The sequence below is a fragment of the Gavia stellata genome, chromosome 6 (genome assembly GCF_030936135.1).
Source record: "Gavia stellata isolate bGavSte3 chromosome 6, bGavSte3.hap2, whole genome shotgun sequence".
NCBI classification, from domain to species: domain Eukaryota; kingdom Metazoa; phylum Chordata; class Aves; order Gaviiformes; family Gaviidae; genus Gavia; species Gavia stellata.
The window spans coordinates 52,177,586-52,194,176 of NC_082599.1; the positions used below are offsets into that span (position 1 = coordinate 52,177,586).

The 16,591-nt window shown below is 42.5% G+C and overlaps 1 protein-coding gene across 2 annotated transcripts in view; it reads left to right on the forward strand.

Moving 5' to 3' along the window:
• The window catches only part of STAC (SH3 and cysteine rich domain), a 74,912-nt gene that overhangs the window by 40,788 nt on the left and 17,533 nt on the right, over nt 1-16,591 (forward strand). The window contains exons 3-6 of one of the 2 annotated variants that reach the window (XM_059819013.1): nt 4,028-4,128; nt 6,207-6,288; nt 8,032-8,147; nt 12,535-12,616. In XM_059819013.1, the coding sequence (XP_059674996.1) occupies nt 4,028-4,128; nt 6,207-6,288; nt 8,032-8,147; nt 12,535-12,616 (381 nt within the window). The remainder of the gene's footprint in view (nt 1-4,027; nt 4,129-6,206; nt 6,289-8,031; nt 8,148-12,534; nt 12,617-16,591) is intronic. The other variant, XM_059819014.1, reaches the window with a different exon arrangement.

Below are 16,591 nucleotides of genomic sequence, written 5' to 3' on the forward strand. Positions count from 1 at the left end.
GGATTGCAATGAGAAAGTGACTGATCAGAACCTTTGTTCTGGCATGCTCAGCATTTAAAAATTTGATTAAGTAACCTTAGTAAGGGTCTTTGGAGAAGAGGGTTTACTTCAAAAAGTAATCATCCCTCTCCCCTAGGAGATGGTCCTGAAGGGCAAAGGGGTCTAGGAATGCTGGACCTTCTTCAAGAAGGAAATCTTAAAGGTGCAGGAGCAGGCAGTCCCCATGTGCCGTAAGTAGAGCCGTCAGGGAAGACGACTGGCCTGGCTGAACGTGGAACTTTTGCTGGGACTCAGGAAAAAAAGGAGAGTTTATGACCTTTGGAAGAAGGGGCAGGCAACTGAAGAAGAGTACAAGGGTCTCGTTAGGTCATGCAGAGAGGGAATTAGAAAGGCAAAAGTCCAGCTAGAGCTCAATCTAGCCACAGTCGTAAGTGATAACAAAAAATGTTTCTATAAATACATTAACAGCAAAAAGAGAGCCAAAGAGAATCTCCATCCTTTACTGGATGCGGGAGGAAACATCATTACCAAGGACGAGGAAAAGGCTGAGGTACTTAATGCCTTCTTTGCCTCAGTCTTTCATAGCCAGACCAGGTATCCTCAGGGCATCCAGCTCCCTGAGCTGGAAGACAAGGATGGAGAGCAAAATAAACTCCCCATGATCCAGGAGGAAGCAGTTAACGACCTGCTATGCCACCTGGACACCCACAAGTCTATGGGGCCTGATGGCATCCACCCAAGGGTGCTGAGGGAGCTGGCGGAGGCGCTTGCCAAGCCGCTCTCCATCATTTATCAACAGTCCTGGTTAACAGGGGAAGTCCTGGACGACTGGAGGCTTGCCAACGTGACGCCCATCTACAAGAAGGGCCGGAAGGAGGATCTGGGGAACCTCAGGCCTGTCAGCCTGACCTCGGTGCCGGGGAAGATTATGGAGAGGTTCATCTTGAGGGCACTCACAGGGCATGTGCAGGATAACCAAGGGATCAGGCGCAGCCAGCACGGGTTCATGAAAGGCAGGTCCTGCTTGACCAACCTGATCTCCTTCTATGACCAGGTGACCCGCTTAGTGGGTGAGGGAAAGGCTGTGGATGTTGTCTGCCTGGACTTCAGTAAAGCCTTCGACACTGTCTCCCACAGTATTCTCCTGGAGAAGCTGGCGACTCGTGGCTTAGACAGGAGTACCCTGCGCTGGGTAAAAAACTGGCTGGATGGCCGAGCCCAGAGAGTTGTGGTGAATGGAGTGAAATCCAGTTGGCGGCCGGTCACAAGCGTGGAATGTGGATCTGTTCTTCTCCATAATGTGAGCTATGGTTGAGCCTCAGTTCTGAATCTCAGGAGCTTTTGGGTCAGATACATTGCCAATATGTAGTTGTCTAATCTCTGGCATGCAGTTTTGAAATAGCTTAGCCATGATTCTCTGAAGAGATTTGATTTAGTGTGATGAAGATCAGAAACTGAAGAATAATTATCCTGGGGAAAAAAGAAAATATGTCTTGTAGAAATTCCATTTTCAGAGCTTGAGATATGGTAGTTAAGTGTAAATACAGGATAAATGCTTCTTCTTTAAGCCCTTTAGTTATTCCTCAGTGGGAGGCAGGGAGATACATGCAAATTATTTCTAAGCTGCCTAGTCCCACAGTAAACCAAGTAGTTAGAAATGACAACGAATTAAAGATTGAAGCTTTTGGTAGTTATAGCAAATTTCATTTTTGATTTACAAAGGCTTCTTGTAGACTTAAGTGTGTGACTGAAATACTTTTCCTTTCTTTGAAGCCACTACTTACCTACCCACAGGTAACAAATAGCATTGAGAACTAGAAATATAGTGTTGCTCTTTTGTAATTTATTGTCTTACTCATTTTCACATGACCACAGATTTCTGTTCTGAAGAAGCTGGGGTTTGATTTTTGAAAGTGGCACAGATACTTTGCATTCATTTTGCACATAATTTGGATGCACAGTTATATTGACAAATGTGTGGCTTCTGTGATCACATGGTTATAACATATAAGGAGCAATATCCACCTTGTAATGTTAACACTAAAATGGCTGGAAGAGCATAACACAGCCAGCAGAAAGGACTGTGAGACTGACTGCCTTTTCAAATGAATTTCAGCAGTAACTTGGTAAACCCGGTAAGAGTTATGCCAGTACAGACCAGCATGAGAGGAGAATTAGACCCAGTGTAAGCACTGACACTAAATACGTGTTGTATGGGCAAAGTATGATGTCATTTTCCTTTTTTTCATTTCACCCTATAAACATAATAAAAAAATGTAGAGGAAGTCCTGTTTTCTTACTGTGTCAGTTGCTGACCATTAGGAAGGGTGATTCAGCATTTCGTCATCAGTATAAAAGCACAAAGCTGCAGAAGTCAATATTGGTTTGAGCATGTGTTATTGCAAAGACACTATAACTGAAAAATTCCTCACAGCACAATAATCCAAGTGCAACCATGCAGAAAAAAAAACAAAAACAAAAACAGGGATGTGTTCTTCTAGTAAATCCTATGTTTACTAGGAAAAAAGACCCCGGGAATGAGGCTAGATGTCTGCACATACCTGAGCAGTGAGGCGCTGTGCATCAGCTCAGCCAAGAAGGGCCAGGCAGGTGACAAGTGGGGAGCAGGCGCTGACCCCGCTCCATGGGAAACCTGGGGCTGCACCCCACACTCAACCCCATTCAATCCCCATGCCTCCAGCAGTCTCAGTAGGAAGGCGGGGAGGATGTCGGTTCCCTGTCCTACAAGAAGTGCACAAGTGAAACGTCTGAGCCTGGCTCGCTGCAACCACCCCCAGCTCCTCCAGCCTGCCTCTATCTGGCTTGAAAGTGGCCACTTCAGGGACCGCTTCCCCTGAAAGCGGTCCTGTCAAGGCTCGGGTTTTGTCACCAACTTGATGAGCCCTTCCCTGAAGTGCTTCTTTCAGACATAGCATTTCATTGAATGAAGTCAGCAGCGCGTACTTACTCAAATAACCAATAGCTACGTGAGTACTTTCAGATGCAGAATCCTTCTGACTAATATTCCTATCATGTCTGACTAATGAAGGCCAGTTAAAATGTCAAGAGTTTGTTTTTTTTTTTTTTACTACCTTGTTTCTTACTCACTCCCACACAGATGATAATGAACTGACATGTTATTTACTCATTCCATTTATACAGTCCCACGGGGATAAAAGAGTTGCTGCAGCTTAACTGGTTCTGCGTAGTTTAGGAAGTCTTATGGGTGTATGAATAAGAGTGACTGTTCCTGCCTGGAAGCAAACAGACTCAGCTCTGTCATTTAAAAGTGGGTCCACATTGAAGATAATGCAAAACTATTGCTGCCCAAGTGGGAGAAGTTTGCTTCTGTAAGGCAAAATTTCTCCTGGAGCTCCCCTACCTGTGGCACTGAATGTTTCCACTGCCAGTGAAGGAGAGCAGGGTCAGACCCATGGCATCCTCACTGCCCCACTCAGGGATGAGCAAGGAGCCCTTCGTGCACCCTCTGAGCCCTCACCCAGGGAGGTGAGAGCAGCAGATCCTGGGCGCATGGGTGGGCAATGGTAAGGGAACTGGCTTAGCCCTCTCACACACCCCTGGAGCTACCTCTTACCCACAAAACCTGGCTCTCCACTGATGGCCTGGTTCCCCAGGGCAGTTCCAGAGCCTGGGTGGTCCTTCAGCAGCTCCCTCAGCCATGCATGGCTCTCATGCCAAGCCCTTTCAAAATAGCAAAGGGATTTTGCTTGATGTTCATGAGGCAGAGACATCACTGATAACACTATCATACAACAGAACATAATCCAATATATATCTAAAGGCAGCAATAGCCTAGGAAAGAACCTGGGGGAGAAATGCCTAAAATGGAGAGGCTTTAAAGAAAATGCATGTATAAATGTATATAAAAAAAAGAAGGCAAGGCAAAGAATGCTGTCAATATTTACTCTACTGCAACTGACCTCCCCATCAGTTCTTTCAGGTCATTTGTTAAATGCATGGAAGCTACCAATTTTGTCTAATTAACTCATTTCCGTGCACTTCACAGGGACAAACGCTAAGCATGGACTGCGCTGTAAGGCTTGTAAGATGAGCATCCACCACAAATGTGTAGACAGTATTGGACAACAGCGTTGCATGGGCAAGCTGGTAAGTGAGCAGCTCAGGGCAGCAAGTGCTGTGGGAGGCACCAGCTTGTGCTGGAGCCACTTGCTTTGTGTGTCTGACCCCCTGGCTGGCATTTAGCTCGTGCGTTAGCAGAACTGACATCAGGTCACTTTACTGAGGTGGGAAAAGTAAAGCCATGCAGTGCTCTATTATCAATTTGGGCAATTGCTGCTACTCAAAAACCTGAACAAAAATGAAACACAAATCTAGTCTGCATTGTGGATGTGAAAATACAGTTACATAATCCAAATTTAGCTAAATAACAGAATTAATTCCCTTGATTTAAACTGTGCTTGCTGTAGTGAAAATCTCTCAAGGAATGCTATAAATTAGTCAAAATATTTCAATGGAGTTTAACAAATGAAAAATCCTTCCAATTATGTTTTATTGGTTTTTCCACTGCTAGGGCTTGAAGATAAAACATAATTCATCTTAAAAACAAAACCAAAGGATACTTCACAGTGAGGCACTACAGAGTTTGAAGCAATCTCTTAGTAGTAGAGGCTGGGAGGAGACCTGCCCCTGTATGGACACAGCACCTTAGTGCCCGCGTCACCTTCTGACCAGCAAATTCTCATTATTGGCAAAGGCAGGACACTGCGTTTGAGACTATTGTAACCAAACTTGATGACTTTTATGGGAATACGGTTCTTTTGGTTAATTCTAGAAAAAGAACTTGGAAAAATGACCATTTGGAATATGCAAACTGAATGCATAGATTCACATTTCAGAAGTTCTCAGATTTGTTGCAACCTGAAGGCACCTGAGACAAATACAAGCTAAACCCAAACAGTTTCACTGTGTTAGATGATGAAAAAATGTAAGCACTGACTTCAAAAGGGCTAGAAAACCCACCTTTCACTGGAAAGATCTTTTCTCTCCAAGAGTATTCAGTGAATGCTATTGTTGTTTATACACCTGAGGCAAATCTTTGTGCATTTAAATCATAATCGTAGCCCTAGTATGAGGCATTCTGGTATAGGAAGTTGGTCTCTTGAAGAGCTGAATGACCTCATTGCAAGCCTTGGACAAGCCAAATATTAAATCATGTGAATTGTTTCATGCATTTCTTGATTCAAGCCTCAGCTCTTGTGGTCACTAGTTTAAAAAAGCAGAAAAGTAGATGCCAAATTGACAGCAGAAAGTCATCCAACAAAGTCATGGGAGTTTTATGAGCTCATGTTGTCTCTGAATATAGTTTGTTTGTGGGCAAACTGAGGCTGGGGAATCTGGAATTTATTCCTCTAAGAAACCAAATTTGTCAATCCCCTCATTACTTCTCAATCTATACTGCAGCTCATTAGCAAAAGAACTAGTTGTCTATCATTTTTTGGTGTATACTGAACATAGAATATGGAAAATATGCACATTCCCATGAGGCTTTCCCACTTCTTACCATGACTGGAAGATCTCACAGCCTGCAAAGATTAGAAATCTGAGAGACCATTTGTGAATATGTAATACCTTGAAGGGCATTTCCAAAGACTTAGACGGTAGCACCTTCATTTTTGGGTAATCATCTGGTGATGACTTGGGGAGTTTTTTGACCTTACAAGACAAAAAAGCAGTGGAAGCTGCAATCAGTCAGCAGCAAACCTTAGAAAAACCTATAGAAAGGCTCTAAATCCATTGGGTTTCACAAGTGCATACGTGGGAGCATGAGGGTTTGGAGTTAGGGTGGGGAAGAATAGTCACGTGTTTAACAAATGCAAAACAATGCAAATTCATATTATATAAGAAGAAAGGGAGATGGAAACTTCCCAGAACCTCTAATGATTCAGCACTTCTGCTGCAAATAATTAGTGCTGCTTTTTTGTAAGACAAAAGAAAAACGGGGGCTGAAAATTAGTCCCTTCTCTTTCTGCATAAATATGGGAAATTGTTTTTTTTCCAGGAGAAAAATCAAATAAATCCCTGATCTATAAATCCCACAGTGACTCAACAACAGAAGGCAAATTTCCAGCCTCGCCACACTGTTACGCCACAGAGCTGAGGTTATTTCTACTACATCAGTCATGGTAGCGATGCACTTCATTTGTTTTTGTTTTCTCTCCCTCCAGCCAAAAGGATTTCGACGGTACTACAGCTCACCGCTACTCATTCATGAACAGTTTGGCTGCATCAAAGAAGTGATGCCTATTGGTAGGTTTTGATTGCTTTTCCATTCAGTCTCCCTTTGGCAGTGCTCTGCAACAGCAGCGGCAGACTTCCAGCCGTGGTATTTACCCTCAGCAGCCTTCCAGCTCCTTTCGGTGACTGGGTGTCCTTCTGCCATCTCAGGAAAGGACCACTTCAAAGATACAAAGCTGGAAGAGGAGAGGGTGTGTTTATTGTGCGTTTCACTCAAACCCCCATACATATAACCTCTTAGTAATCACCCTGTTTATAATAATAACTACCTGAGCTGAAGGTAGGAACTTAAAAGGGAGGAAACACTGGAATATTGGGAGCTGGGAAGAACCAGATAAAAGACAGAGATCAAAACAGCAGGAGGCATTCAAACCACTGGTCTGGCTTTTGAGGGACTTTGCGAGGTTCCTGTCCTTTTTTACCCACACTTCTTACTTTCCTCATATTTTTCCTTATTGATCGTGTCTACACATTGCCCGAGTATTTAAAAGACCAGATTTTGCTCACTGTAATACCAAATTCCTGAAAAGAAACATTTTGAAATGGAGAAGTTGAGTTTATTCTGGAAAATTATTCTCCCCACCAGTACTCTGACCAGGCAAACCTGTGAGTACAAAAAATGAGAGCCAAAACTGGGCAGAGTGTTTAAAATTACTTGTCTGAGGACATTTACTCTGTTGCTTTTGACAGTTCAAAAAAAAAAGTGAATTACATGGATTTCATGTAAGTTTCTCTTTTTAAAGTACATCTGTCATTTTTGTCAGAAGTAATAGAAACATTTTGAACAAACTCTGACTAAAAAATAAGGTTTGCTTTGCTCTCATCAAAATTCAAAATCCCATATATTTCCTCAGTACTTTGGCCAAAATTTCCCTCCTTCTGCACAGTGCTACAAATGTGGTGTATTCTACGTGTCTACTCCCTTGTACTGCAAGGAAGGCTGAGGTCTAATAATGCAGTCTGTAGAAGAGGATTTGAACTGGACTTGCTCATGCCAATTGAAGACATCTATTTCTCTGCCATGGGAGATGACTTTGGGGCCAGCTATGAGGGAAAGTGGGAGTGAGAATTGAACGGACATAAGTCAATGGGGGTGGTGGCTTTTCTGGCTACTCCTAGATTGAGCTGAGCAACCTGGAGCACATTCCCAACAGCAGGTACCTACTCACACCTGCTTCCAGACCCCACATGGCCCCCCAGTGGGCATGTCAGTACCTTTCAAGGAAGATCCAGGCCATCCTGTTTATCCAAATTAGCCAAGTAGTAGCATTGTGAGAGTAGATGGATAAAGGTGCTGGTCCACCCATACCACAAGGATGTTCAGACACGATGCAGGGTTTTTCCCTTTAAGCGTCTACTGTTGAGAGCGATCCAAGAGGTCAGTGGTAGGAACAGGCAGCAAACATGGGTTAAAGCCTCCTGGTACTTTGTCTTCCTTACCTCAGTGTAGGCAGCATCAGTGGTGATTAGAGAAGGAGGATGGCAGGTAAAGAGAGACAAGGCAATGGTGGGGGCCCAAAGAGCCTGTATGAGAGGAGGATGATCTTTATAGGAGCAAAAAGGCAGCAGAAAGTCTCTAGCAAAAGCCAATTCCACTAAGTTCATCAAACACTTTTTATCAGGATAGTCTCTCAACTTGTGTCTGAGCGTACACCCCAACATGTTGGTAGAGGCAGGTGTTTCTCCAAATGGAGCAGGAACATGACCAGAAATATCTTCAAGGGATTGATGCATGTTTTGCTCCTTCTGTTGCAGCCTGTGGAAATAAGGTCGACCCTGTGTATGAAACTCTGCGCTTTGGAACTTCCTTAGCTCAGAAAACCAAAAAGGGCAGTTCTGGAAGTGGGTCTGACTCTCCCAACAGAAACTCTGTAAGTATCCCACATCTTTGTTCCATTTTCTTTGTGGAGGAGCAACAGATATTCATTCACAGGAGTTTGTATCAGAGGTCACAAAATTTGTATTTCAAACTGTTAAAAAAAAAAAAACTCACTGCCAGCTTCCAAAATGAGACCAGAACACTCAGGTTTTAAGTAACTTTTAGATGACTCTTGAGAAAAAGAGAAAAATACAAATTAAATTAATAATCTTCTTTTATCAGATTGGAAAGGAAATTATATTCTTTTGATTTTGCATAGCTGTGTAAAAGTGGAGCAGAGATATTTAACTGTCATGCTGGAGTGGATGCATCCTGCCTCTTGGTGGCGGTGGGCATATACCCTTCATACAAGTGATAGTAATGGGTTGGAGTCCTCAGACCGTAGATTTAGAAGTACAAGCTCCACAGTACAAGCCCAGCTAAAATTAAGCCACTGCTACTGCAACAAGGCAATGGACTGGCACTTCCACCCCTGCCCAGTGTAGACTCAGAAGGAGGGCATCACAGATTTGGGCTCCTCTCTCCAAAACCCAAAAACAGGCAGGTATGCTGTTGTTGTACCCAGACAGGGAGATTTTCACCTTCATGTTAATCTTTGTCATTCACTCTCTCCTATCATAACAGTCACTTCTTCAGGATCATGGCAGAAGAGCTGGAGGAGGATAAGGGAAATGATAGTTCTCTTAGCCCTGCCTTTGCTAAATCCGTAGCTAGCTCAGCAGTAACACTTACCAATTTCTTCCTTACAGAAATGGTTATTTCAACAGTATTGGGACCCATGAGATCAGAAGCTCATGCGTGGTGTTGAACGAACGTTTCATACCCTCTCATCTCTCATAAACAGGCACTTAAGCCTGTGCTTGGGGCTCTCTTTTTTCCCACAAAATCCTCCCCACTCCCCCCCCCCCCCCCGCCCCAAACCAAAAATCACACCTGAATACACTGGAGGCTAAAGCTGATTGTCATGTCTAAAAATCAGACCCACATTATCTGACAGTCTCTCCTGCACTCACCTCAGAATAAAAATCACCAGGCACAGAGACATGATGAGACTTGGTCTCCAGACCTCAGAGCAAATACTTACACGTTTGATTTAAAGTTGTGCTAAAATCTGTTTATGTTTGGTACAGCATTTCCCTGGCACTTAAATATATGCTCAATCATATGGCTGAACTGTAACCTCAGGTAGTATAGGTGGCCTCTAAACAGATATTCATTGATGTCAGATGGGAAAGAAAACAGACAAATTTAAACAAGAACTAAGTGAAATCTGCCGGGGAGTTTTTAAAGGACATGTCCTCTGTCCACCCTTGTTTGTGTCTTAAAAGGGATTTGGTAATTTCCAGTCTTTTTTAAAACCCAAAGTGACTCTACCACCTGTTGCATTGTAATTATAGTTCTTTCTTGCAATTATTTAATTTACTTTGAAACAGAAATTCTACAAATGTAATTATTGCTTTCTAAATCAATAAAGCATTCTGTTGAATTGTGAATGACAACTCAAGTGTAGAAATCATGAATGCTGTGTCAGCTTGCCCTAGGGAGCTGATCATAACTAGGTGAGGTGTGGGTGTAGAATGAGGAACGCAAGTTTATTATGGGAGTTTCTCCAGGATATTGAGGTTGAGAGAGGATATAACACGTGTCAGCGTACAGAAAATAGAAAATATTAGAGAACTGAATAAACAGACGTGTGAAACCATAACCAGTGCAAGCCTGTGGATTGAGACAAGGATAAAAACCAGGGGCAGACACAACCCTCATCCAAATGTTGGGGCCATGGAGCTTTACAACTGTGATGTGTGGCCCAGGAGCAGGCACTGACCAGTGACCAGAGCAGGGATGTGGCACAGAGCCCTTAGAGCCCAGGTAAAAATGCACCATAGCGTGTGAGCTAACACCACATGCGCAGTTGATAACGCATAGGGACTAAGATTTTCCCCAGTGGTCCTCACTTCTGTGCTGCTCTGCTCCTCTCAAAGCAGAAGCAGCAATGCAGCTGTGAGGCTCACAGAAGCACTGGGGCTTTGCAGCCGGGCTGTGCCCCAGCCCCAGGAGCTGGGGAGTTCTTCAAGGTTCTGCCATGTGACAAAACCAGGGTCACCAGGGACACGGTGACACCTGGGATCCTACTGCACCTCGCAGGTCATGTCCAAGCTGTCAAAGATCTTGCTCTGGGTCAGAGCAGTATAGCTGCTCCTGCTGAAGGTAGTTAAAAGCAAAGGTGACTAGCCTAGGAGCCTTGCCCTGCCTCTACAGCCATGAAGCTTCCAGGATTGCAGTTCATGTCTCTGCGCAGAGTAGCAATAACCTTCTTGCTCTGAACTAGCCAAGATATTTTTAATATGGCTGAGCAGTGTGGACGCACCCACTGTGATTTTTCAGCCCAGCTTCTGCATTTCCCATAAAAGAAAGTTGGCCATATGCTTCAGATTTACTACCTACTGCTTCCTTCAAAAATGTGCTTCTGCAACCCACATTTATACAGAAAGTCACTTGAGGTGATATAAATGTGATTCCAGTTCTTGTTAGTTTTTTGTGGATCAGCTCCTCTCAAAAGCAGCTTTGTACCTCTATCACTTCTATTAGACCATTTGTCATATAGCTCCTGACTGAAAAATCATTAAAGGTAACTGAGGTTACTTCAGGAGGTTTTGGGCGAGGTATATACTGAAGAGATGATCACTGCACATGCCATATGCAGTAGTACCCAATAAAATATGAAACTAATCAGCAATTATGAAGCTAGTTTATGAAGACTGAGGAACATGCCATAGCAATGAGCTGAAAAATAGCTGTGACTTACTATTTCAACAAAGCCAGTCTTTCCCTTCCCCACCCAACAACTAGAAATCCCTAGATATGCTCTACACTGACTATGTGTTAGCATTGCTATTGCAGTGCCTTCTCATCCAGGGGTGACCCGTTTGTGCAAGATGCAAGACAAGCATGAAATGCTGCAAAAGGCTGAGTGTAAAACCAAGGCATAACAGAGCAGTAAAGTAAAAGGTTCTTAAAATAGCGAGAGAAACAAGATGACCACAAGATACCTGTGGCATAAATATTCTTTTAACCTTTTTGTTCATTAGTATCCTTGGGTGGAGAGCTAGCTAGGCAAGTACTAGATAGAGGAAATAAAATTGTCAAAGTACTTTCTAAAAAAATCTTTGTTGTCAACACTAGTAAAAGGAAAAAAAAATATAAAAATCTGTAAAGCAATTCAGATTTTGTTCTCCCTGAACAAAGGCAGTGAATGTTCCTCGTTTGGCTTTTCTTCCTGTAATGCAGGCAAAGGTCTGCAAAGCAATGGACAGAGCTATGTGTACAGTATAATTCTAGAGTGTCATGGAATAATTAAGTTAAATCCTTCCATGTGTCTTAAAATCCTGTTAACAAAAAAAAAAAAAAAGCTTAGGAGCATATAAGGATTTAGATTTTTTCAGATTAGAGAGAGCACCTGACTCAAGTTCAATGTTTGGGTTTTTTATGGTTATAAAAGATGTTTTACCCAAAAGAAGTCACATGTGAAGAGTTCAGAAACTGAAGTTCCATAAGGTCAGATTCAGACAGAGTTGTTTGGGGTGGCTCCTGGTTCCTGTCAGGCTATACATGGAGAAGCCAACTACCCAAACAAGGAATCTGGTGCCTTATGCAGAGTATACTTCTGAGGCTTGGGATTATGTCGTCCCACGTTTTTCTACACCCTAGAACAATGGGTCCCTAATAATGGTTGACATTAATATAGTACAAATAAGAAATCATAGTAATTCTAAGAACAACATTTGGGTTTCATTTTTCCCTAACCATACCATCCAGATGACTGTTTAAAAAGGAAGTGAGGGCAGATATTTAAAGACTGACTTCACCAACTCGATCACACTCCAGATCCTTCTTTCAGAGCATGTTATCAGAATTAAAATCACCCTTACATTACAGTTATTTTACTGAATAATGTATTCAGGGTTAATAAATTAATACTCAATAGTTTAAATTACTGTCCAGTCTCCCTGGTAGACAGCTATTTGGTATCCTTGCAGGATCTACAAATTCCCCTAAACCCCTTCTAGAGAGAACCACATTGTTTAACATAATCCTTTGTTCCTTAACTTTCACTTCACTTTATACTGCAGAAATCTTTTGTACTTCAGACTGAAAACTTGGTCTGGAGTTCTTCCTGGGCTTTCACTGCTCCCTGTGAAGTAGGTATTTGTTGTGCATCGCCAGACACAATGTTTTCTGCAATCCCATTAGGCTGACTTGCTCTGCTGTGATAGCACCCAAGTACTGCATTCCCCAAAGGCTCTTGTGTGGTCTTATTTCACCCCATTGCTCAATTTTTCTGGCTTATCCCATCTTATTTGCTCTTTCTGTCCCTGCAGACAGCTGACCTGGCAGAAGTTCCTGAGGAAGGCGATAGCTCTGCAGGCACCCTTGACATAAGCAGGAAACGCAGCAACAGTGGTGAGTGCTGCCAGGACAGGGTAGCATCTTCAGATGTATAGGCCTGTGTACAACATATTTCAGATTGGTTTTTATGGCATGTCCATGTTTTAGCAGCATTTTGGTTTTCAAAGTGGGAGGTGAGTGGGGCATGTAGCTGGTGGGAGAATTTGGGGAATGCTTTTTCCCATTCAGATGAAATCCAAGCCACCAGTTTTCTTAATTTATTGTATCCAGACCTGACACAGGACAAGGTTCAGGTCCATTGCCTATCTCCTACACTTCATGAACATGACTGTAGACTAATCACTTAACATGCTTCAGTTCCACATTGTTAGACTGGAACAAAAATAATACTTCCTTTCTCTTCCATATGTTTGACTTGTCTGCATGTCTCTATATACCATAATGTATTTGGCATGGGAAATGAATCATATAACATCCATATGTCTGTAAAATATCCAACACAATGAATCCTGATTATAATTGCAGCTTCTCAATACAAGTGTAGTATGTGCCCAGCAATATTAATAGTCCAATTCTTTTGTCTGCTTGCAGTACAAGAGTAATGTTTTTACAGAATTGATATGATGGGACTTTGAGACCATCATACCAATTGTAATGAAATCTCAGCCACTGAGGGATGATGTTTGTGACCCTGTTCTTGAATTCACTCATGGTGAGGGAATTAATAAGTACAAAAGGTTTTGGAGCACTAAGCAAAACTTCAGGCCCAAACCATGAGAGCAACTTCTCTAACAGGCTGTTTTGGCGAATCTCACATGAGATGTACACTACAAAAATAAATCACGGTGAGCGTAGTTTTCTTCTGTTAGACCCCCAGTGCTCCTTACATGCTGCTAGTAACTCATGTAGGTGAAATGCCAGCTTCAGCTGTCCATTCGCATTTTATGTTACCTCCTTATTCCTTTCCTTCCCTCCTGGTCCAATCACTTCTCACCATGTTCAATCATTTCCTCCCTCTCATCTTGTGAACATCCCATCTATGTTATCTGTTTTTTCCTGACAATTTATTTAGGTTTTCTGTCTTGCAAGTGTGAGTTGACCTGACCTGGTTAAAGATAAAGAATTCAGTCTGCTTCACATAGTTCAATCCTGCCCACCTGAGATTAATTTGGCCCTGTTTGAGTTCTCAGATAACTTTTTATTTCATTGTCGATCAGTAGTTTCATTTCTGAAACCCAAAGAAACTTTTTTCTCTGAGATCTGTATTCACTGAATGCACTGTGAGGCATTCAAGGAACTTACTTAAAGAGATTAGTTTAAAAACTCAGCATGTGTCGATCTTCCAAATAACTTCTGCGGCACATTAACAATTCCTTTGATCAGCACTGGCTTTTTTACAATCCATTCTTCAGAGGCTCAGGGTATAAATTATGCATCAGTCACTCCAAAAATTTCCCCTTGGTAGATTTTTAATAAACTGCCCGCACTGTTTGCACAAGCTATGGAAATGGCAAAATCATTTTCAGACTAAAAATCCCCGCGCTTTTTTTTTTTTTTTTTTGTCTGCTGCTGCTAGGGCAAACAAATATGAAAATAGATGTATTTTTGTTGTGTGGAGACATGAACTACATACCTCTATGGCCTTCAGATTCAAGCACCTCCTAGTAATATCCAGTGACCATGAGTTAAACAGAGATTAAAAATTTAACAAAGTAAATTTAAAATGTTGTTACGGGGTGATTCACCACTACTTTTTCCTCAGTTGTCCACTGTATCTTTAGCAGGCAGTTCCACATCAAAGCCCTGATGAATCACGTCCATTCTAGTTCTTTTTTTTTTTCCCATTAAAAGACTGTCTTCTGCAAATAAGGTTTTAGGAAAATTTACATTTGAGACTCTTTGCTTAAAGGGAAACAGTGGAAAAGACACAGCCTGCAGAAGGGTGAAAGGTCCCAGCACATGTGTGGCCATGCAATTGCTCCTGTAGACTCCTATGACAACAACTTCAAGGGAAGATTCTTTCATTCAGGCCCCTGCATACATGCTACGAAGCAAAGCTTCCTAGTTTACAACTATAAGATGGCATACCTAATTTCCAGCCCTCTAAGCCAGTTATACTCCTTCACTGTGGTGAATTGCCATCCGTAAACGGAAGTCCCCCAAGCCAAAATGTACTTTAAGTGACATGTATGAGCCTGTTATGAACAGGGATTTGAGCACTTCCCCTCGAGTCAAATATGGGATGTCCTCCCTGCAAACCCAGGTTTGGTGAGCACTTCTCGGCAAACATGAGGATACAGTCCGGCTCCCTCCTCACCTGCTGGGTCAGCTTCACAGCTCACAAGGCTGTACATTAGTAACTCAGCTTTATTTTCTGTTACCAAGCAGAAATTACTCCAAACGTGCTGTTGAAATACTTCCACTTTGTCCAGTGAATGACTTTCTGCAAGTCCAAAATGCTCCTGGTTACCCAACTTATTATTCACCAGAACTTTTTCTATTTGTGTCCCTGACGTCTTTTCCTCTGGACACAAAAAACAAAGCATAGTAATTTGAGTAGGACTTAAACACTGCCAGATTGTAATGGCAGCATTTTACACCCCTTTATACAGATGTCAGATATACATATACCGCTATACTAGAAGGTATGGGAAATTAATATTCATTTTAAGGGTACTTGTGACAGTTTGCAGGGTCAGAGTCCCTCTACAACAGGACCTGGTGAGGAGCACAGTGAGGCCCTCAGGTCAGCTGCAGTCAGACCACCAGGACACAACTTGGGGCATTTTCAGGTTAAATGCTGCAGGTATCAGCTCACATACTGTCTTCACATTTGCACATTGGACTTTATGACTACAATATTGTCTTACATTTTATCAGAGAACATGTGCTTCTCTGTGCTCGTGGATGTGTGTCAGTTTGTACAAAATGTTTCGCATGCATGCTGTGGCTACTGTTTTAGCTATCTTTCCTCTGTTACAGGAACACTACAGTTTTTCAATGTCTAAGTACAACTCTCTACTATAGGAATGTTACTATTTCAGTCATAAAACTTCTTCAAAGATTCTTTCTTTCATTGTCATTTACAATGTAGAATAGCCACAGAAATATGTGTTAATGAAAGAAAGGGTGAGCAAGTGAAAGAGCAGAAGGTGAAAGAAATTCAGCAGCTTGGTCTTCCCTAGCACCTTCTTTCCCCTGAACACATGTACCTGTATCACAGAGAAACAAAAAGAAAATGCACTCAATCAGTCTGCTACTTATTACCATTTTGTAGATTTCCAAATTATGAGAGACTACAAAATCCAGCTTCTGCTCAAAACACTTGCAGAGGTAAATGATGGGTGAAGATACTGATAGTTCTAGCTGCTCAAAGATTCCAACTATTAAAATTATACTCAGACTTTATCCAGAAGCAAGAAACACCAGGCAATTCTTAAAATGTGAAGGGGTAATTCACAGAATCACAGAATCATTAAGGAAAAGACCTGTAAGATCATCAACTCCAACCATCAACCAACGAACACCACCATGCCCATTAAACCATGTCCCACAGTGCCTTGTCCACACATTCCTTGAACACCTCCAGTGAGGGTGACTCCACCACTTCCCTGGGCAGCCTGTTCCAATGCTTGACCATTCTCTCAGTGAAGAAATTTTTCTCAATATCTGGTCTAAACGTCCCCTGCCACAACTTGAGGCCATTTCCTCTTGTCCTGTCACTTGTTACTTGGGAGAAGAGACCAACACCCACCTCTCTGCAACCCCCTTTCAGGTAATTGTAGAGAGCAATATGGTCTCCCTTCAGCCTCCTCTTCTGCAGACTGAACAACCCCAGTTCCCTCAGCCGCTCCTCATCAGACTTGTGCTCCAGACCCCTCACCAGCTTCGTCGCCCTTCTCTGGACACGCTCCAGCACCTCCATGTCCTTCTTGTAGTGAGGGGCCCAAAACTGAACACAGGATTCGAGGTGCGGCCTCACCAGTGAGCCACTGTAGTTTTTCTAGGGAGATAACCAAGGACAGGCAT